The 22,847-nt window shown below is 38.5% G+C and overlaps 2 protein-coding genes across 3 annotated transcripts; both read right to left on the reverse strand.

The window, feature by feature from the left end:
* Nucleotides 1-4,004: 4,004 nt before the first annotated feature.
* LOC115744414 lies at nucleotides 4,005-5,230 on the reverse strand. The gene is made up of 2 exons (XM_030679584.2): nucleotides 4,846-5,230; nucleotides 4,005-4,195 (listed from the first exon to the last, which is right to left on the reverse strand). Exon 1 carries the CDS (start codon nucleotides 5,066-5,068, stop codon nucleotides 4,892-4,894), a length of 177 nt encoding a protein of 58 aa, XP_030535444.1. The 5' UTR covers nucleotides 5,069-5,230; the 3' UTR covers nucleotides 4,005-4,195; nucleotides 4,846-4,891.
* A 1,945-nt stretch (nucleotides 5,231-7,175) lies between these two features.
* On the reverse strand, nucleotides 7,176-22,720 carry LOC115744412 (flavin-containing monooxygenase FMO GS-OX-like 2). Of its 2 annotated transcripts, none has more exons than XM_030679578.2 (7): nucleotides 22,085-22,720; nucleotides 20,131-20,201; nucleotides 18,550-18,699; nucleotides 18,341-18,423; nucleotides 18,104-18,239; nucleotides 7,950-8,123; nucleotides 7,176-7,410 (listed from the first exon to the last, which is right to left on the reverse strand). In XM_030679578.2, the coding sequence occupies exons 1-7, from the start codon at nucleotides 22,620-22,622 to the stop codon at nucleotides 7,201-7,203; spliced, it is 1,362 nt and encodes a 453-aa protein (XP_030535438.1). In that variant the 5' UTR covers nucleotides 22,623-22,720; the 3' UTR covers nucleotides 7,176-7,200. The 2 variants fall into 2 exon arrangements, with proteins under 2 accessions (XP_030535438.1, XP_030535437.1); XM_030679577.2 differs by lacking the exons at nucleotides 7,176-7,410; nucleotides 7,950-8,123 and adding exons at nucleotides 16,951-17,205; nucleotides 17,496-17,669.
* Between the last annotated feature and the right edge of the window lie 127 nt (nucleotides 22,721-22,847).

Consider the following 22,847-nt stretch of genomic DNA (forward strand, 5'->3'; position numbering starts at 1 on the left):
CATCCGATAAAATATTGTCTTATCATTCATCATGTTATCACTTTGCCTATAGAATGTCGTTATCTTTAATTTATGGTCTCATTTTTTAATTACAAAAGTTGTATTAAATGTTAGAAATTTCTAGTTATAACGGGTTATGAACACATAATTAACTATCTATTTTTTATGAAATAGTTTGAGGGAAAATTTTTTTCAAAGTTGAAAATTAAAATGCAATCTAATATCTAGTAGATTTTGACCTTGTGGGTGATTTTTTGAAATAAATTTGTAGGTTTCACAAATTAAACACATTGATTTATGCTTTCTTTCGAACTTTTCGCATTTATAATATGAATTGCAAGATGTGGTTGATAATTTATTTACACATTTGAAACTTTCTCACTCGCATTGGATTTTTTAAGGGGAATTTTTAAGCATATTTTAAAGTTTTGATCCACTTGCTATGAGATTCAATTGACAACCGATATTAATAACTTTCTCCGTAGCATGAGCTTTTTTTTTTTTTTTTGGTCGAAATCATAGCATGAGTTGAATAACAAGAAGTTTCATGTTTTTTCCTTTATATGTTTACTCTTCGTTAATAGATTTAAATATAAATTTTTTGACATTTGATCATGCTTTTAACAAGTTAACCTTTCTTTTCTATTTTTTTAAATCAAGATTGACTAAATAATTAAATTGTATTTTGATTTTCTACATTGAAATATAGTTTCACTCACACAATTTAAAAAAAAAAGGTAATTAATTGTGTGTTCATAAGCTGTTATAAATAGAAATAGTAAATTAACATATTGATGGGTGTAATGTAGCATTTTTATTGAGAAGTTAATGAGATAGATGACAAAAATAAAGACAGTTTTTTGGATTAACCTCATAAAAAATAATAAATTGAGGAGAGAGAGAGAGTTCCACCAAAAAAATTGGAGAGAGAGGAGAGTATTTCGGTAAGCTAATAAGGAAAAAATGAGTGTCTTAATCAAAATGGGATGAAGATTACACTGCCTTTTTTTATTTTCTTCTTTTCTCTTTTTTCCTTCTTTACTTTTCCTTTAATTTGTTACACCTGGCCCTCGTTTACTGGTTGCGGGGGAGGGGGGGTTGATTGTGGCCCTTGCCTACATGTGGATGAGGCCATCGTGGGTGCAAACGATGCTAGCCTAGCCCAGATATAGGCAAGGTGACCTTGATTGTTGCTGTAATGGTCTAGGCGAGGTAGCCTTGCCTAGATCTAGGCGAGGCTAGCCACGGTAAAAAGAAAAAGAAAAGAAGGGAAAGAGAAAAAAAGGAAAAAAAATTAATAAAAAAAATTATCCGTGTCAATGCTGATCGTCACATATAGGACGGATGACGTCTACGTCATCGATTTCGGCCAAAGTTAGCCGGATGAACTTAATTGACAAAATATTTATTTAAGACTCAATTGAGACAATTAATTTGATGAAAAAATTGAGATAATTAATATGTTTATGACTGAATTGGTGAAAGTACAAAAAAAAATTTAGAATTTTATGAATAATTTTCCCTTGAATATTGCAACAGTTTTGAAGATAGATGTAAGTGTAGTGGCAACTTGAATGTGCAAAGCCCAACATAAATATGAGGTTGGCCGAAGAAACTTCAGAGAATGCCCTGATGGTGGAGCTATTTAGCAGTGTGAAGAAGCATCAATACAAGATTCTCCCACATTGACAAATTCTTCATCACATCATATAGTATCATGCAAATTAATTGGTCCAGTTCCTGGGTGGGCCCACCTATCCCGAGCCTGGTGGGTGAGTTCACACTTAGAATAGGGAATCGGACCGATATTCACTAGTTTCAATTTATTTGCATTGGGAACTAGACCAGTTCATGCGGCAATCACCTAGAACCAACCAATTTAGGTGGCTTCTAATCCGGTCCGGTTCATTTGCTCACCTCTATTAGCCAGTCACAAGGAAAAGATGCTAGCATGTCACAAGGAAAAAAGGCTTCTCGCCGGTTACCCGAAAAAGGAGAATGAAATTGTTAGGCAAAAGATGGCTCCCTTGTACCAGATCAAATAGAACCAGTTCTTAACAATGTTATTTATTACATCTCTCGTTCGTCTTCTTCCTTGCCCCATACGTTTTTGTTAAAAGACAAGATGGATGGCCGATCTTCTATAGTTGGGAATGGAGTGGCCCTACTAGTTGATAAAATGGAGGCGTCAAGACATCTAAATGATAAAGAAGGCCTTCTCATGAATTGGATTCGAATCAATATCAAGCTACTTTCCTTCTTAGCAGATCGTGAGTGGGTCTGTCATCCTCCTCATTGTAATCCTCCTAAAATCAATAGTATTTCGTCGAAATACATCCTGTTTTTTCACCTTATTAGCCCTATGCATAGTCACTACTCTAGCCCAAACCATGGCTACTAATAAGATCGAACTTGGAACAAAAAACCAGACGGAATGGTAAGTACAAAGTAAATTGCTCAATGTTTTCAAATTAGTCCAACTTCGCATCTTTCCGGCATAAATCTATGCATTCTTTCTTGTCATTGTGAAGGCTCGTTTTGGGAGAGAGATCGAGTTATGCATTAGCCTCCTGCTGATCAGTGATTACTCAAGTATGCTTCGGTGAACTATTACAATTGCTCCTTTATTTACTAGGGCAAAAGCCATCAGAAAACCTCAAATTGTGCCCATTGTGATGCATTCATCCTAAATTTTTTCTGTGACACCGAAAAACCCCAAATTTGTACTTGCGTGAGACATTTACTCTCCAACTTTTCAAACACAATTTCCACAAAACCTATGCATCATGTCTCAGCGGGTGACCGAGGTGTAAATAACACTTCCTCCATCCTCAGTATAAAAGGGACACAAATGACCGTACCAGCAACACGATCAAAATATCCGTGATGCACATAACCGAACTCTATTCAGTTTTGGGGACAATACTACACAATGGACCAAACAGGTAAATTTCCAATCTCATGCCCGACACATTCTGACGAGGGTCGCATCTTTTTTTGGGGAGGAAGCTCTGCACGCGGGGATTGACGGAAGTAATCTCCAATTTGTTCAGCCGTGACAAGCCTTGAGTACTGTTCACTCATGTTGGAACTGTGAATGAAGAGCTTAGCAGCATTCTTGATTTGGAACAGCAAAGTGAAATTATCATACCATTTTCCTGCCGCTAAACTATTTTTTATTTTTTATTTTTGGTCGAAACTGCTAAACTAATTCAATGAACACATAATTGATCACCAGTACCGTTGAGACTGAACTGAAGCTACAAGTGCTCATTGGCTACGATACTAGGGGTTAAGCATGCCCTGCTCCAGAGAGTTGACTGCAAAAGGTCATGAAATCTCTTATGGTCACTAATACTCATTTCTCACTAGTACAACATCTTCAAATAAGGGCTCTTCAATCTGACATGATCACCAGTAACAGCAATTAATCAAGTGGAGAACAAGCTTTGCTTTCAATTGCTAACTATAAAAAACTATCCAAAGTTCTGGAACTCACAAGGAGCCCAAAGCCCTACAACGCTCCAAAAGATATAAAGGACTCAGGAATATCTTACTCAGGAATATCTTCTATTTGCCACAGACATCACGTCAATCTCCAACAAACAATCCAATATCCTGTGGATGTGCCTACAACACGCAAATTCACAACAAAATCAGCATGTAAAACAATGAACTCAGAGATTTGGAGAATCCGTTTCACCCTTGAAAAGGGTCAAGATCTTTGGCTTTCGGAAATTTTCTGCAGAGTTGAGTACTTTCAGGCAGAGTGCGAGCCTTTTCTGGTTAACAAAGTATTCTTGGATACATGACATAGTTCAGCTGCATACACTGACCTACTGTGATCAAAAGTAGCGGAGCCACGAGATAAAACCATTGTAAGAGCCCAATGCAGTGAGGGTGTCTGAGAAAAAAAGTTAAGGTGAAATTCAAGCAAAGTAGTAAATCATTGAGCATATAGTCGAGGCTGGGAGGATGATGTTTACCATGATAGATGAAATCAAGAGCATACGTCCACAGCGAAAGGCTGTGAGGGAGACTATGGCCATATCCTTCCTCCAATTGAGCTAACCTCATTGATCCTGCAATTGGTATAATGAATGTGTACTAGGCAACTCCTTCCATCTTTAGCCAAAAAAGAGTAGATTCATCATAGCTATTGCCAGCGTGTTCATTTCATTGCAGATGTTGGAACCTGTGAAGGAAGTCCCAAGAAAGACCAATAAAATGGATAGCTCCTTAAGTCTCCGATTTGTCATCTCAAAGGCAATCATAAAGAATCTTAACAAGAACATTTCATGAATGACATGTTCCCTCAAAGCAATTTCGAAGTAGAAAGATGTTACTAACCTAACAGTGTCATTTTTTTTTTTTTGTCTTTTGCCAAGTGACCTAACAATGTCTATCTCGTGTAAGAATGCCGAAACGTGACAATCGGATTCTTATCCTATAATATCACAAATCATCTGAACACATGTAGGTCAAAGTCCACCAGAGGATGTGCTATCAATGGTTTAACAGAGGAACAATGTCCAAGCGGATGTCTTATTACATCATGCTAAATCGCTGCTGAAAAGCAGACACACCAGCAGACAGAAAACAGAGGAGAGCGACCCAGAAAACCTCAGCTTCATCAAACTAGCATTACCAATCACACCTTCATACCCAACAAACTAACTGAACCAATGTTATTCCCAAATGGCAACAAAGATCCTAATTACATCGAATTCACATTGCTCTCGCGAATGAAAAAACATAAACTTTCCTCGTACATTGTAAGCGACTTTACATGAATTGGGATTCAGAGGCCCTGTTACTTGCTCGCGGCAAGGAGTATCAATCTACCTCGACGAAACTGCAGGAAAGAAAGTGGGGGGTCGATTTCGCGAACTCAATCCTCGTCCTCCCTCTTGTTGCTGGGCTTGCGATACGTCTCTTCGACTTGCTTGGCCCTGACGAAGTAGGTTCTGGCCAGGTTCTTGATGTTCGGGACGTTGTAGTTCTGGGCGGCGTAAACGCCGGCCGCAGTCCCCAAGAGGAACGAGAAGCTGCTCCTTATGATGCCCATTTGGCCGAATTCGTCAGGTTCGAAAGCAATCGATCGAAACTGGAACTCGAGAAAGTTGGTCAGGAGAGCGACGGAAGATGCCGATGCCAAGAAAGGCTTTGGTTTGGACTTGCTGGTGTTTGCGAGCTGGGGACGATGGACGACTGAGTCGAGTTTATATCGTCGTCTGTCTTGATTGCCAAGAAATTTTTGAGATGATGGTTGACCTTACCAAATCCCAAGCTATTTGAGATCTTCATCTTCTTCTTTCTTTCTTTTTTTTGGAAAAATATGCTTGAAAATTGTGTAGGTTAATGAACATGATTAGATGTGACCAAAAACAAAAAAGTGAACATGCTTAGCCACCAAGGTATTGGCTTAGGTAACACGATAGTTTGTTTTTCTTACTGTAATATCAGGTTTAAATCTTGTCGGGAATATATTTTAAAAGTAAAATCTACCGGATCGAGGTGTGGAGTGCGTTCTTAAGATCACCCGTAGAAGTAAATCGGTCGAGGTGCAAAACTTTAATCGGACGCCACTTGATCGCTTAAGCCATCGTTCCTTTGTCCCGCCGGTAAAGGATTTGTGGATGTTTAAAAAATAAGAGAGTCAAGAAAACGTTTGGGAAACTATATAGTTACAAAGAAAAAATATTCAAATGTAAGAGTAAGAAATGCTTTGAATGACAATGAAACTAGAATGAAAAGAAAATGATATGTCGAACCATATTGAGTTGCTCAGGGCTTGTTTGGTAACTGGTTTATTTCTCTATTTTTCTATTCTTCTGTTCTTGAAAATGGAAAAAGAGCATAAATTTGTTTGTGTGTCAATTGATTTTTCTATTCTCCAGAATAGATTAGTGACCACGGAATAGATTTGGGATAGAAATAAGAAGCAAAAAAAATCTGTATTTTTTTTGTTCCCGAGAACAAAAAGAAAAATATGGTCATTTTAGAGAAACAATGTTGGCGTAATCTAATGCGACCGGCAACGGGCCCATGACCATCGAATGCTGACGGTTGGCAGCCGGAGATCGATTGACGACCATCTACGACCAACGGCCGGCGAATAACCATTGAGGTGTAGGCGGCCGGCCGATAAACCCCGCAGTCCAACGGCTGCCGGAGAGATTTGGTAGAAAAAAGGAAAAGAAATAAAAAAAATAAAAATAATGAAGAGTCTGAAAAATGAGAAAATTAAAAGAAATAAAAAATTGACTTAGTTATGACTCACTTAAACTTACTAAATAACTAACCCGTTTATGACACATTTAAAATCCATTTAAGACCCATTAACTTGTTTTTTTTTTTTTCGAACCCATTAACTTATATTTTTGGTTGAACCCATTAATTGGTTAACAAACCTATTTATGACCCATTTAAGTTTATTTTTAAAATTTAAAATTTTTTACCAACATCATTAAATATAGATTAAACATATGGTTTCTAGACCCATTTGGTCACCTTTACTTGTCGCCCTCAAGCGAGGGTTGCCCTCGCCGATCTGAACAATAAGAGGCTGGGACTTTCTAATTTTCACATATGATTTGACTGAAATCACTTCTTTGCTTTGGTGAATCTCCGATCTAGTTTTTCATCTTTATCTTCTTATAGAGAAATGTGAGTTAATATCAACTGTGACTGACGTTAGCTCTATTGATCTAATAGAGTTATACTCTATTACCTTATATAACGATGAAGAATAAATATGCTTGCTGCTATCCATATTAATTTTGCGGGAGTCCGAGTTTAGCTTACTGCTCTCCTACATGTCTATATCTTTGTTTACACGGCCCTTTTCTGTTTTATTATCTTTAACCGAGCCGACGGGTCATCCTGTAGTTAAAGTAAATTGTCTTTCCTTAAGATTCTTCTGGTGACATCCTTTAAACATCATCTGCAATTCTATTTTGCAAGGCCATCTTAAGATATCTTGATCAGTTAAGTCCTTACAAAAGTTTAGTTTTATTCAAACATGAATTATTAAGTATCCATTGATATTTTTATAATTACGATGAAAAATATTGAGAATAAAATTTTTTAGGGTCGCACCAAACGCATTTATGTTTTTTTTTTCTATTTCGGGAATAAAAATTCCGTGCAGTTGCCAAAAGTTCTTATTTAACTGTCTTGTATTTCTCTTTCGAGTGGTTACAAGTACCCCGATTGATGTTCAAGATCGATTCCAGGAATTTGCTTGCCAAGTCCTTCTTCTTGCATCCATTTTTCAACGTCCCAAGTGGGTCGCCAATTTTCATGGGAAGATCGCAGGATATTGACTAAGGTAAAAGCCATCTTCTCTCTCCATTGTTCCAACGGTGGTAGTCCGAATTGACCCGTAAGCCACTTGTCATACTCATCCTGTCAAGCTCATGAAAGCAGATCAGCTTCTTCGTATGGGAAGCAAACAATAAAGTAGCCTCATTTTATAGATAATAAGATGGTCTAAGCCGATATAGTTGAACGAAATTCTTGGGTATCATATTATTTTCTAGCTCTATTTTGGATTTTGCCTATTGTTTGGGTTGAAATTAATACGCGAGTGTAATACATGTACTAAATTGAATCAAGAAGATTGCAGATTATCGGTCCCGCGTGGATCCTGCGAGATCTGACGGTCCAAATTGAGTTTAGTATGCATGTTAGGTTCATAGAACGTTATTCTTTAGACTACGGTTCTTACATCTATAAAACTAATCTACCGGCTTAAGAAGGATGTGGAAGAACTCAATTTCCAAACTAACTCTTAACACACTTGTCATTCATTCAACGGTGAAGGTATAAGTTTTTTGTTATACCGGCATCAGAGCCATAGTAATGAAATAAGTTAACTCTTAGAGGAATCCAATTTATTGAAGAAGTCTAGCATTATGAATTGTGGAAGGACAAGTCAGTTCAACCTTTTCTGTTTCAAGCCTGTGAGTGTGATGCTTGGGCCATCCAAGTTCTTCGATGTGCTGGTAATGTTCTTGAACAGAAGACATCATCCCTTCCTCACTCGGCAACACCAATCTTCCAGATAAAACCTTGGCCACCCACTTCGACTGCAACTCGCTAAGGCGTGTCGTAACAGTCTAATCATGGCTGAGATCGGTCAGGAGAATATGAAAATAAGGAAACATGCCAAAGATTAACGAACCGGAACCCTTGCGAAGATAGTTAAGGAATTCGATGATTCTAAACTCATGTTTCATAAATGTATAGATCAGAACTATGGCAGAAAAAAAAAAATCCAAAGTTGAAAGTGTTTGCTTTCCCTTTCTCTGTCTTTGAACTTAAAAAAAAGTATGTTTTCTATAATTGAGTTTCCAAGTTTTCTCAGTAATTGATATCAGAGGAGGTGGTGAGGGACCGTAAGCTCAGCGGTCAGGAAATGGAGAAGGCCGAAGACTGCCAAGTCAGTTGATCTGAGATCAGTATTACTTGGTATAGTGCCAAGCATTATAACCAAGTCACATATCGAGACCGAAAAGTTCGATGCTAACGTTGACGGTGACCATGATTCGTGACATTCATCTACTGGATATATGTTTCACCTTGGATCGAGGGTGGTGTCATGTTGCAGGAAGAGGGAGCCAACAGTGACACTATCAATCACAGAAACTAAGTGCAGAGCAGCCACAATGGCGGCTCAACAAAGAACATGATCAATATAGCTTATGAAGGACCTAGATCAACCTATTGAGTACCTAGAAGAGCTCCGTTGTTATAATCAATCAGCCATACTTTTTCCAGAAAATCTGATATTCCACGCAATAACTAAGCAGTGACTCGATTGGTGAAATAGTATCTCTCTAAAAAAAAAACGTATTTTTTTTAATCACCTCAAAAAGAAAACATTTTGTTGCGAAAGAATAAGATATTAAGGAATTATCTATGTGTAAAAGTATTATTACGAATATGGATCCTTTCCACGTAAAAGAGGAATCTTTGGTTACGATAGGAGCAGAAATGGTGGAGGTACACCACCAATTCGAGCAGAAAGGTGCTGGCGCGAGATAGAGACAGAGCATGTAAAGATGAAAAATCAAATTGCAGATATTTTCACCAAATGACTATGGCACTACAAAGTTTGAAGAGTTCCATAAGCAACTTGGCATGACTGCTAAATCCACATTGAAAGAAGAGTAGCTGGCTAGGGGGAGTATTAGAGAAAAAGATGTTGTCGGCCATGTTCGTGTATATATATATATATAAAGTACAATACATAATGAACATACAAAATCGAAATTACTAACCAGATTCAAAAACAAACGCAGCAATCGGAATATTGATCCGAGCCCAACGAATTTCATTGTGTCCTTAAGACAAATTTGTCCCCTCAATTTGGTACCCGAGGATGTCGGACAATTGTCTCCCAGGATAGAACGGATCGCGTCCCTTTGAATCGGCACTTATTCAAAGGGCTCCGGCGAACTTAACTTTGTGGAATAGGATCGCACGTAATGAAAAAAATGAGGGTGCAGATTTCGGAAAAATGAAGTTACCAAAAAATGAAACTGCTTCGAAGACTATTTATATTGAAACTTTGAGAAAAAACAAAGAGGCACGAAGCTTGAGTCCGGATGATGTTTAACAGAACCGAATATAACTTCTTCTTGAACGGACATAATTCTTCAAAAGATTTCCGAACGAACGCATCTGTTCGTTTAAGGACGAATGTCCAACAATTGTGTTAAGTGTCTATTCGGTAAAATAAACAAATGGGCAAATAAAAATAAATAAATAAATGGAATAAGAGAACCCAGGCCCGGGCCCGAACCGAACCGAGCCGGCCGGCCGGATGGTGGCGGCGGCGCGCGCGTGTGGGCCGAAATCCATTTGCGTAGGTCCTTCCTTCTCCACAAAAGTGGGGTGCTCCTTGGGGCCCAAATCCATTTGTGAGGTTCCATTTAATAAACCCATCTCCCATCTACCTCTCATCCTATGTGGGACTCCCACATTTCCTTCTCATTCACTCTAGAGGGATAAATTCCTCAACAATCCCCCACATGAATGAGATATTCAGACATCACGACTCTTCGTATATGCATGAAATGCAATGTGCGATTATTTCTTGAGAGATAGTTACATCGGGATAAGTAGTTTGAAACTTTTAACTTTCCCTAGTGAAATCTATCGGACTTACTCGATTAATCAGTAGACTTGATGTCTTTGAACTGTCGACCTTTGGTGTAAGCCTAGACAATAAAAATCACATAACTTTCTCTCGAACAAAGTTAGTTCTCACCGTTATGTTCGTTTTGGCCATGAACACCGCCTGGTCTCATGAGTGTTTTAGAGAATTCGGCCTTTTCAATTCTCACAGAAGCGGCCCTTACTTCACACTCACATAGGTGATTTCTGAACATATAGTATATCACATACTCAATTCGGAATCATTAAAAGCTTTTCACTTAACATTCACATTTTAGTACTATCTTCATCTAGGAATGAGTAATAAATTACAGTACTCTACACAGTCTTCATAACTTGGTTGTCCCTTTGAACCTAGATCTTGGGATCTCCAGTCAATAAGGTAGAGTATCCGTTGTGAGGACTTATTTATAGGCCTTAAACCCATTCCTTTCGATGTTTTTACAACTATCTCTCTAGTTAGGCCTTTTGTTAATGGATCCACAATATTATCTTTTGACTTCACATAGTCAATTGTGATAATTCCACTAGAAAGAAGTTGTCTTACAGTATCATGTTTTCGACGTATATGTCGAGACTTACCGTTATACATGACATTCATTGCCCTTCCTATTGCCGCTTGACTATCACAATGTATACACACGGCTGGCACTGGTTTGGGCTAATTAGGAATATCTTCCGGAAAGTTTCGAAGCCACTCTGCTTCTTCACCGGCTTTATCCAAAGCAATAAATTCTGCTTCCATAGTAGATCTTGCTATACAAGTTTGTTTAGATGATTTCCAAGACATTGCTCCACCACCAAGTGTGAACACATATCCACTTGTTGATTTTGTGTCTTTTATGCCGGTTACCCAATTTGCATCATAGTATCCTTCAAATACCGCTGGATACTTTGTGTAGTGCAAAACATAGTTTTGAGTATGCTTCAAATAACCCAATACACGTTTCATAGCTTTCTAATGATTTTCATTTGGACTAATTGTAAATCGACTTAACTTGCTCACAGCACAAGCTATGTCCGGCCTAGTACAGTTCATGACATACATTAAACCGCCTAGTATACTAGCACACTCATTTTGAGTCTTGCTTTCACCAGTATTCTTTAAAAGATGTAAATTAACATCTATCGGGGTCTTTCTTGGTACAATGTCTAGATTCTTGCACTTTTCAAGAATGTTTTCTATATAGTGAGACTGTGAGAGTGCTAATCCTTCGGATGTTTTATGGATTTTAATTCCTAAAATAACATCTGTGGCCCCCATGTCTTTCATATCAAATTTACTTGTGAGCATGCGTTTGGTTGCCTTAACAACTTCACTGTTGCTGCCCATTATAAGCATGTCGTCTACATAGAGACATAAAATGACAAAACTATTATGAGTGCTCTTGACATATACACATTTATCGCACTCATTAATTTTAAAACCATTTGACAACATTACTTGGTCAAATTTAGCATGCCATTGTTTTGGTACTTGTTTCAACCCATAGAGTGACTTGATAAGCCGACATACTTTCTTCTCTTGTCCTTGAACAACGAACCCTTACGGTTGTTCTAGATATATTTCTTCTTCTAGATCTCCATTTAGAAAGGCTGTTTTGACATCCATTTGATGGATTTCAAGCCCGTACATCGTTGCTATAGCAATTAACATTTGTATAGATGTAATTTTCGTGACAGGTGAATAAGTGTCAAAATAATCAAGTCATTCTCGTTGCTTGTAGCCTTTTACCACAAGCCTAGCCTTATACTTATCAATAGTACCATCTGCTTTCATTTTCTTCTTGAAAATCCACTTGCTTTGTAATGGCTTATTACCGGGAGGAAGATCAACCAATTCCCAAATATGATTTGATAATATCGATTCGACTTCACTATTGATGGCTTCTTTCTAGAATGGGGCTTCTGGAGATGGCACAGCTTCCTTATATGTCCGAGGTTCATTCTCTAACAAATATGTCAGAAACTCAGGTCCAAAAGACGTAGAAATCCTTTGCCTTTTACTACGTCTAGGTTCATTCCCCATTGGATCACTTCTAGATATAGTATCTCGAGACCTCTTATTATTTTCAATTGGCTCATATACTATGTTATACGGAAATATATTTTCAAAGAACGAAGCGTCCCTTGATTCAATGATCGTATTAACATGTATATCTGGGATCTCCGATTTGTGAACAAGAAAACGATATGCATTGCTATTTCGAGCATATCCGATAAAAATACAATCAACGGTCTTCGGTCCTATTTTAACCTTTTTAGGCTTAGGAATCGCAACCTTAGCCAAACACCCCCACACTTTGAGATAATTCAAGTTAGGCATTCTACCTTTCCACTTCTCATAGGGAGTTTGTTGTGTCCTTTTGTGGGGTACTCTATTTAAAATAAAATTTGCTGTCAAAACAGCTTCCCCCCACAAATTCTGCGGTAAACGGGAACTATTCAACAATGCATTCATTGTTTCTTTTAAAGATCGATTTTTTCTTTTCGCCACACCATTCGATTGCGGTGTATAAGGAGCGGTGAACTGGTCAATGATGCCAAACTCAGAGCATATTTTCTCAAAAGGAAATTCATATTCACCTCCTCTATCACTTCTTATCATTTTAATTTTCTTATTTAACCGAGTTTCAACTTCAGATTTATAAGTTCTAAAAGCATTAATCGCCTCATCTTTGCTACTAAGCAAATAAGCATAGCAATACCTTGAATAATCATGTATAAATGTGATAAAGCACTTATTACAACCCCTTGACGGTATTGATTTCATATCACATATATCCGTGTGTATTAAATCTAAAGGTTCTGTGATTCTATTGTCTACAAAATGAAAAGGGGATTTAGAAAATTTAGATTCAACACACACTTGACACTTTTCACTTGAATAATTAAACTTCGGCAATAGTCCCATACTAATTAATTTCTTTATCGACTTATAGTTAACGTGTCCTAGTCTAGCATGCCAAATATTAGGAGACTCAAGCACATAAGTAGAAGCAGCTTTATTCATATCATCTTTGGTTACAACAGTCATTACATTCAACTTGAACAAACCATCACTCGGATAACCCTTTCCTACATACATCTCATTTTTCGAGAGTACAAACTTATCGGATACAAAAACCAACTTGAAACCATTCTTACTAAGGAGAGATCCGGACACTAAATTCTTGTGAACATCCGGCACATGCAGAACATTATTTAGTGTCATAATCTTTCCAGATGTCATCTTCAGAGCAATCTTTCCGACACCTTCAACCTTAGAGGTTGATGAATTATCCGTATAGAGTTTTTCATCACCCCCCACAGTTGTGTAGGACGAGAACATTGATCCGTTCGCACAGATATGACGAGTTGCTCCAATATCAATCCACCACTCCTTGGGGTTTTCCACCATATTACACTCGGATATCATAGCGATCTGATTGATATCGTCAACACCATTGGAATCTCTTCCACCACATTTGCTTGAGTTTTCTGTCTTTTCTTGGCTCTGCAATCTTTGGCTCGATGTCCGGATTTTCCACAGTTAAAGCATTTGCCAACAAACTTTTTCAGACCTTGGGTGAATCCCTCTCCGGACTTGCTAAGCATTTTCCTCTTCTTGTTGGGATTCGATCTTTCTTCAACAACATTGGCCCTTGAAACCTCCAGATTTTTTCCAACTTTCTTCTCGGAAGATCTATTATCTTCCTCTATCCTCAACCGAACAATCAAGTCTTCAAGTGACAACTCCTTTCTCTTATGTTTGAGATAATTTTTGAAATTTCTCCAAGACGGTGACAGTTTTTCAATGAAGGCAGCCACTTGAAATGACTCACTTAGAGTCATTCCTTCAGCATGAATATCATGCATAATCAGTTGAAGCTCTTGAACTTGACTTAAGACGGTCTTTGAATCAACCATCTTGAAGTCCAGAAATTTCCCGACAATGAATTTCTTCAATCCGACATCTTCAGTTTTATATTTCTTGTCCAGACTATCCCATAACTCCTTAGCCGTTTTTAATGGACTATAGACGTTATAGAGAGTATTATCCAGACCGTTGAGGACATAATTGCGACATAGGAAATCAGAATGCTTCCATGCGTCTACTGCAGCAAACATTTCCTTGTCTACCTCTCCTTCATCCAACTTAGGAGCATCCTCATTGAGGAACCTTGCCAAGTTCAATGTCGTAAGATAAAACAACATTTTTTGTTGTCATCTCTTGAAATCTATACCATTGAACTTTTTTAGCTTTTCTCCGTGATTCGGAATAGGGTTGACCGGAGTCGAAGTCGAAGCCATTTCTATTATATAGTGACCACAACAAATCACGGAATGATAAGAACAAATGAGTACTAACAAAATAAACAAGCAACAGTCTCGGCACAAACAGAAAAATAATACCGTGATTATGTTAGTTGCTTGGCAAGAAATGAACTAAGTGACAATGGACTATTAAATATGTTAAGTGCACGAGAACAGAGATACACCGGAACGAAGATCAATCTAATTAGGAATTATACGTCGAAGACAGAATGAAAAACAAATAGATTGACATTGAACGATGCAATAAAATTTTCGATAAAACACATGTGCAATAATTCTGATTCAGAACTTTCATGATATAGTAATGGAGGACAGAATATTTTCAACAAAAAATATCATACAACAAGCATGTACACGATACAATAACGGTTGAACAGAATACTTTCACTAAAAATATTATACGAACTAAGCACAATGATCATGAATGAACGAAAGCAAATTTGTCTTAAGATTGTTGTCGGCAATGTTCGTATATATATATCGAAAGTACAATACAGAATGAACATACAAAATCGAAATTACTAACCAGATTCAAAAGCAAACGCAACAATCAGAATATTGATCCGAGCCCAACGAATTTATTTGTGTCCTTAAGACAAATTTGTCCCCTCAATTTGGTACCCGAGGATGTTGGATAATTGTCTCCCAAGATAGAACGGATCGCGTCCCTTTGAATCGGCACTTATTCAAAGGGCTCCGGCGAACTTAACTTTGTGAAACAGGATCGCACAAAATGAAAAAAATGAGAGTGCAGATTTCGGAAAAATGAAGTTACCAAAAAATGAAAGCGCTTCGAAGACTATTTATATTGAAACTTTGAGAAAAAACAAAGAGGCACGAAGCTTGAGTCCGGATGATGTTTAACAGAACCGAATATAACTTCTTCTTGAACAGACATAATTCTTCAAAAGATTTCCGAACGAACGCATCTGTTCGTTTAAGGACGAATGTCCAACAATTGTGTTAAGTGTCTATTCGGTAAAATAAACAAATGGGCAGATAAAATAAATAAATAAATGGAATAAGAGAACCCAGGCCCAAACCGAGCCGGACGGCGGCGGCGGTGAGTGCGCGGGCCGAAATCCATTTGCGTAGGTCTTTCCTCCTCCACAAAAGTGAGGTGCCTCTTGGGGCCCAAACCCATTTGTGAGGTTCCACTTAATAAACCCATCTCCCATCTACCTCTCATCTTATATGGGACTTCCACATTTTCTTCTCATTCACTCTAGAGGGATAAATTCCCCAACAAAAGATGCACCTCCACATTTCTCCAAGAACTCTCTATATGTTTCTACGCTACTATATCTCTTTAGCTAATCAGATTGTTCTTTGAAAGTGTAGAGTCGTGGGTATTATTGTGATCCGTAGAACTAGCCGGGCAATGTGGTGTTCTTGAATCGTCTAGAAAGTAGGACCACCTTCCTGTTAAGGCTATGCATAGCCAAGAAGTGCTCTCACCTTAGCAGTGTCAAAAACAAGTCCTCCTAAACAATATTGTGGTAAGAAAGTGTTAGTGCGTGGAATCTTACAGAGGTCATTATCTAATTTAAAATTTAAATTTTAGAATATAATGATTGACATTGCTCGGCATATTTGTTAGGGAATCTCCTTCATAAGATTCTTACTTTTATTAACTAGTTCCTTTAGTAAAAGTGAGAGATTAGTAGGTAATTGAACGAATTGCAATCGAGTCCTCTCGGTTGAATCTTCCTTGAGATTTCTAATGTAGTGGTTTAGTCATCATTGGCCATCCTATGCGTCACAACCAATGATTAATGTAGATGAAATGACGCTGCTCAACGTCTGATTTTTCCGATTTGTTCTTTTCCCTTTCCTTTCATTGTTTCTTTTCTTTCCTTCTTTTCTGCCCAATTCCCCCTCTTACTGTTCATCATCTTCAACCTTGCGATCGCTCGGCCAAAACTTCTCCGGTGCTTATCCGTCGCCGCCTACTGCCACCTGAACCTCCACTGGCGTCCGTCAATCCTCGCTCAATTGCAGGCAGCCACCGTCGTCTTCTTTCATTGGTTGGATTTGTTTTGCTTTTATCACCAAAGGAATCTCCCATAGCTTCAACGCCAACTTTCTCTTGGCTCTCCCACTTGCTCAATCTGCGTGATGACCGTTGACCATAACATGAGAAAAGCGAGCTCCAGATGTAGGGAGGCCCATGTGTCATAGCTGACTGAAAAATGAACAATCCGAGAAAACAATATACATTGTTTGATGATGACATATTGCACGACAATCTCACCAAATTTATGTAGTGGAAACGGGCGATTCGAAATTGTTTTTTTCTTTGATAATCAGGATGATTCGCTTTCAAATCACATTTACTTTGCACGTAACTCACTCCGCTGGCAGTCCAAATCTCTGAGTTGATGGTGAGTAATTGTAGGCAAATTTTATTAGAAGGTGTTTGAGCGAGATAAAGATTGCGAATTGCATCCAAATCAAACTCTTAGTCTGCTAGCTTTCTAGTGATTACAAGCGTTCCGGTTGATGTTCAAGATCAATTCCAGGAGTTTGCTCGTCGAATCCTTCTTCTTGCAGCCACTTTTCAATATCCCAAGTGTCTCGCCAATTTTCATCAGAAGATTTCGCGAATTTCAACGCTTCGAGTCCAATAAGAGCCATCTTCTCTCTATATTGTTCCAAGGATGGATGTCCCAATTGATCCACAAGCCACTTCTCGTACTCACACTATCACGCACAAAATTAAGGTAGCTTCATTGGACAGTTAATAAGTTGACCTCAGCCAATATAGTTCCACAAAATTTTTGGGGATCGTACTACTCTTTAGTTCTATCATGAATTTTGCCGACTGTTAACGAGAAACTATTATATGAGTGCAATATATGCATTAAACTGAATCTAGATTATTAGAGATGGCCGATCTCATATAGGTCCTACTGGATCTCATGGTCCAAATTTAATTTACTATGTATACTAGGATCATACTATGAATTGAGGAATGATAAGTTAGTCCCAACCTTTCCAATTTCAAGCCTGTGAGTGTAATGCTTGGGCCATCCAAGCTCGTCGATGCGCTGGTAATGTTCTTGAACAGAAGACATCATCTCTTCTTCACTTGGCAACACCAATTCTCCAGATAAAACCTTGGCCACCCACTTCGACTGTAACTCGCTAGGTTGTGTCGGAAAAGTCTAATCATGGTCGAGATCGATCGAGAGAATGTGAAAATAAGGAATCAAACCACGAAATTAGTGAACTAGAACCCACGCGAATACATTTAATTGCTTCCACAATTCTAAACTCATGTTTTCATGAAATGTCTCAACCCTAAGTATGGCATAAAACATCCGAAATTGAAATGCTCTCTTCCCCATTTTCTTTCTTTGCATTTTCACCTATTGTGAACGACTAATTCCCACATCTTTCAACTTAAACATCAGTTAATCAGTGATCGATTCCCAAATTGCTGGAGAAAGAAGTTGTTTGTTTGGCTTAAAACATGTACCGAGTGTTACCTTTTGCTATTATACATCAGCTGACTTTCTTCTTGCAAAACCTTAATCTCTAGTTAGTCTACATGATGGCAGGAAAAAAAAAAAAACAAGTTTCATGAAAAAATCTTTACCAGATAAGGTATGCAAATGAAAGAGAGCTGAGGAGCTAGGCTTGGTGGGAAAATATGTTTATATAAGGGCCCCACTCGATTGTCATCCACACTCACAAGTCCCTTCGTCTTCAGAAATGGGAAATGATAACGATATCTGCAACATGTATATCGAGCAATAGAGACATTAAAATATTGGCGGGATTTTGCAAAATAAATGCTCTAGTAACTGTAGAAAACTATCGAGTTTTTCTATACCCAGTGCAATGGATGATAACATCTGCATATATAGATGATCCATCTTGAAACACCAATTCACCATCGTCTTCGGCACATGCTATCTATTCCAAAGACCAAAACAAGAATAATATTTCAGAATGGGTATTATATCTTCTAAGGCTCCGCGTGGATTTTAATCTAAACCTAGTTGCAATTAGACAAGAGGGACAACATAAAATGTAAAGTACCATGGGATGTTGGAAGACCCCAGGGAGCTTTCTTGTTGTCAGAACTTGGGGATTTGTCTCTCTTGAGGCTTGATGAACTTCCCTTGCAAAAGGTAAGATGTCTTTGGCTATGTCGGTTGCGCTAATCCCTCTTCCTATTATCAACACAATCTGTCGTGCAAACTAGTGAAAAACATTTATACATGAACATAACAAGAGTGAGCTATATGTTGAAGGCACATACGCATTATTTTAAGTCATAAAAGAAGCCTTGCGATGTGATCACTGAGTAACGACCCATTCAACTCTAAAGATCGACACTCACGTTTTCTTAAAGACTTTTGACCAATGTATAAGGCCGAAGTAGGAAACCCTTGTATAGATGTTTGTTTTAAGGACAAATTAAGCCCCTAGCCATCCGGACCAAGGGTGCGAATAATCCTTGGGGCGAGAAAATCTAGACAAAGTACAATCCTTTTATGTTGCTGGCTAGAATAGTGAAGTGGACAAGAACAAATCGAATCACACATCCAGTGAGGGGAGTATAATTGGATGATAGATACCAATACTGACAAGACAGTTAGTGCTTTACGTGAGGGAAAAGTACCACAGAAATCACAAACTTATTGAAATTGGTACCAATTTAGTCACAAACCTTCTAATTAGACTAATTTAGTCATAAACATTTTCATATTGACACTAATTCAGTCCATCAGGCCAATTTAGGTAGGAAATTGCTAACGTGAATATCGGCGTCATATGTGACACGATTAGCGCTAATGTGGACTATTTTTTAAAAATTTTATATATTTCTCGAATGTTTATTAATTTTTTCTTGTCTCTTTTCTTCCTTTTTCTTTTCTTCTCCTCTTTTCTTTCTTTTCATTTTCTATTTCCACTGAGCTTTGGTGAGCTCGCACGCCATTGCGCAAGGTCCGTGAAGCCCTCCCCCAACCTCGCCTAGGTCTCGGCCAAGCCCAATTAGCCGTGGGCAAGGCCATGGTCAACGAGGCCATGGTGAAGCTGGCATCGGCCACATTTGGGCAAGGCCGAGCAAGGGCCGCAACCCCTTGCCGGCAGCCCATGAGGGCTTTTCCGCCCTCGCCTAGTGATCGGCGAGCTCATCGAAGCTCAATGGAAAAAAAGACAAAGAAAAGAAGGAAAAGAGAAAAAAAGGAAAACAAAATAATTCAGAAAATGCTTTATGAAACTATAATAATATGTTCACGTTAGCATTGGCTGTGTCATGTAGGACGACCGGCATCCAACATCAGCGATTTCCTATTAAAATTGGTCGGATGGACCAAATTGGTACAAATGTGAAAAGATTTATGACTAAATTGATCCAATTCAAAGGTTTAGGATTGGATTGGTACCAAAACAATAGGTTTAGGAGTTTTTTTTGTACTTTTCCCCTTTACGTGATGAAGCTTGTAACACCTCTCTAACCATGAGAGAGGGCTCGGATGATGTTTAACACTTAGTAACCCTTTAGAGGCTTAGTTTGCAAAAACCAATTGATTGTTGGATATAATGTAAGAAATTTCATAAGTCAATTCGCAATCATGTTCTCCGATAATAAAGAAGGCATATTAGCAATACCTTATCTTTATATGGCTCGGGAACTCGATAATTATGACTATGTAGCTGTTCTCCTTGCCATCCTAATCTCCCTGTGAAAAGGATTTTTCTAGTAAGAACGTAAATGAACAAGAAAGAAGAGACTTCACAGTTGTAGAGTACTCAAATATTTGTAGTAGAAGGAAGAGAAAACTATTCCGAAGAAGCATATGATTCAAGTATATATATTTCGAGTTTATGTATTTCTCTTCCATAATGAATGCAACATTCTAAGTCGATTATTTAAATATTCAAGTCCACCAGTTTGCCGACTCAATTTCAAATGAAGCAAATGAGTTAACGAATAAACTCATTCATAGGTGGTCTCGAAGGAAGAGGGAAAATTGGGTGGTTGTCTTTCGATAAGTAGTTGAGGACAAGAGAATATGAATTGGATCACACCTTAGAGATGAACCTAAGGGAGGCTGGTGGTGGCCACTGCCCCGGAGTGATTCTTACCCATTACACAGTGTAGATTCCACGTGAAACTTATATGTTCTAATAACGAATATTGAATGGGCTCCTATATATCGGATGCATACGAAACTTATCATACGCACATGAAGAAAAGGTCCGGCAGCGGTGTTACTGAGCCTTTTAATTATCTCATAGGCTTTATGCCTCCTTCTGTAATACACAAAAAAAAAAAAAAAAATTAGTTTACTAATTATTATAAATGCTTCTAGGTTTAAGGATGGTTGCCTCTTGTTAATGGGAAACCTTATTTTATCATATAATGCTTACATGATATTTTCCTAATAGGTAAATAAGATTGAAAGCACCCCCTTTTGAGGAAAAAAAGTTTATGAAGTATGAGAGGTTGGAGCAAAAACTCTAAAGTTTCGAACATATGGAACCCACAAAGTAATCCTATGTATTGAGATAGGCGAGGGATGTTTTTATATTTGTAATTGAGTGTTGTGATTGAAAAGGGTTGATACGAATAGGAGAGAAGTCGAGCCCAATTTGGTTGACCAGCCAAAATCCAAAGCTCCATTGCAATTGCAATGCAAGTTCGAGATAAGGACACTACAACTGTCATAAGTTTTGTATCGCGCTCACTTGAGATATATAAATAGTGCCCATCCTTAGAGATATCGCTATATCAGTCAAGCCTCTATTACCCTTCTTGCACCATGGCGATTCGCTTGGCTATAACACTTAGCCGAGCCATTTCCTTTTATGATACTGAAAAGAAAAGGCAGGTAATTAAACCAAGCGAGGAAGGGTAACAGAGGCTTGACCGATATATTAATATCTCTATAGATGGGGACTATATATCGGTCAAGCCTCTGTTACCCTTCTTGCACCATGGCGATTCGCTTGGCTATACTACTTAGCCTAGCCATTTCCTTTTGTGATACTAAAAAGAAAAGCCAGGCAACTCAAATAAAGAGTGTGTGTGTGTATATATATAGTGTACTATGACTTCTAAAAAATGTTTATTTAAATGTCATAACTTTCAATCGATCAGTTGAATGATGTAACTTATAAAAATAAAAGGTTCATCCAAGTGTCAAAAATTTGACTTGGTATAGCACTTGTGGTAAATAATTTTGAAAAGTTATAATACTCAAGCGATTCATCGCAAATTCACATGGCGCTCAAGTGAGCAAAAAAAAAAAAAAATTATGACACTCAAATGAACTCTTTATATAAGTTATGATACTCATATGATCGGAAAAAAAAATTCCGCGCGTGTGGCACCCACAAAGTAATCTTATGCATGGAGATTGTGAAGGGTTGTTTTTATATTTGTAATTTGAGTTGCTTTGATCGAAAAAGGTTGATATGAATGGGAGAGAAGTCAAGCTCAATTTGGTTGACCGGCCAAAATCCAAAGCTCCGTTATAATGCAAGTTCTCTTTCTTCCGTATGACAATATCAGCGAAGAGAAACAATTCAACAAGGACAATGTTCGATCAGATGATTGTACCTGGAAATTCAGCAATCTTTGGTTGGGTGTACTTGCCGTTACAAACCACCACAGCCTCGAAAACATCCATGCCAGTCGCCGCCTCCCCACAGCGCGTCTGCCACTCCACGGCCCACTGGTCCTGCCTCCCCTCGACGGCTGGCTCAACCCGAACCACTTTGTGCCCGAACTGAATCAACTCGATCAGCCTGAAATCATCTGCGAAACCACGCAAGAACCTGAGCACCTCCTCATGACCTGGGAAGTTCCTCGGGTCCCCACTTCCCTTATAGACAAATGGGTAGTCCGAGAAACCCATGAGTTGCCTTGGCGAGTTCACCCGGAGCGATCGGTAGATGCTGGAATGGACAACATCGCGGCCCGGATCCAATCCCAATGCGTCGGATTCGACCCTAGGGTCATACAGCCACGCACCGCCGATATCATTGCTACTCTCAAACACCACCACTTGGTGCCCCTCGCGGCGGAGCTCCCTGGCTGCAATGAGACCCGACATGCCAGCCCCAATCACTGCCACCTTTACTCGCAGTTTTGCCATGGTTTTGAGACCCGGATCCGGATAAGTTCCCGGGTCTGTACTTCAACTCACATTCTCTTATAGGAGATGATCTTTCTTGCGTATGGCATTGGTGGGTAAATTTATTGGGAAAGGTCTAAACGAGTTTTATTTATTAATGGGCTAAATCGAGGTTGGCACGTTGTGTCGGTCGATCCACCTCATCACACTCATGAATCATGAGTCATGATCGACAAATTAATTAAG

This window comes from Rhodamnia argentea, chromosome 9 (genome assembly GCF_020921035.1).
Source record: "Rhodamnia argentea isolate NSW1041297 chromosome 9, ASM2092103v1, whole genome shotgun sequence".
Taxonomy (NCBI): Eukaryota; Viridiplantae; Streptophyta; class Magnoliopsida; order Myrtales; family Myrtaceae; genus Rhodamnia; species Rhodamnia argentea.

Coding starts and splice junctions, on each gene's coding strand:
- LOC115744414 (XM_030679584.2), bottom strand. CDS start 5,068: ATGGGCATCATAAGGAGCAGCTTCTCGTTCCTCTTGGGGACTGCGGCC.
- LOC115744412 (XM_030679577.2), bottom strand. CDS start 22,622: ATGGCAAAACTGCGAGTAAAGGTGGCAGTGATTGGGGCTGGCATGTCG. Junction 18,240..18,340: donor GTTATCATCCATTGCACTGG/GTATAGAAAAAC, acceptor TACATGTTGCAG/ATATCGTTATCATTTCCCAT. Junction 17,670..18,103: donor TCATTTGCATACCTTATCTG/GTAAAGATTTTT, acceptor GACCATGATTAG/ACTTTTCCGACACAACCTAG.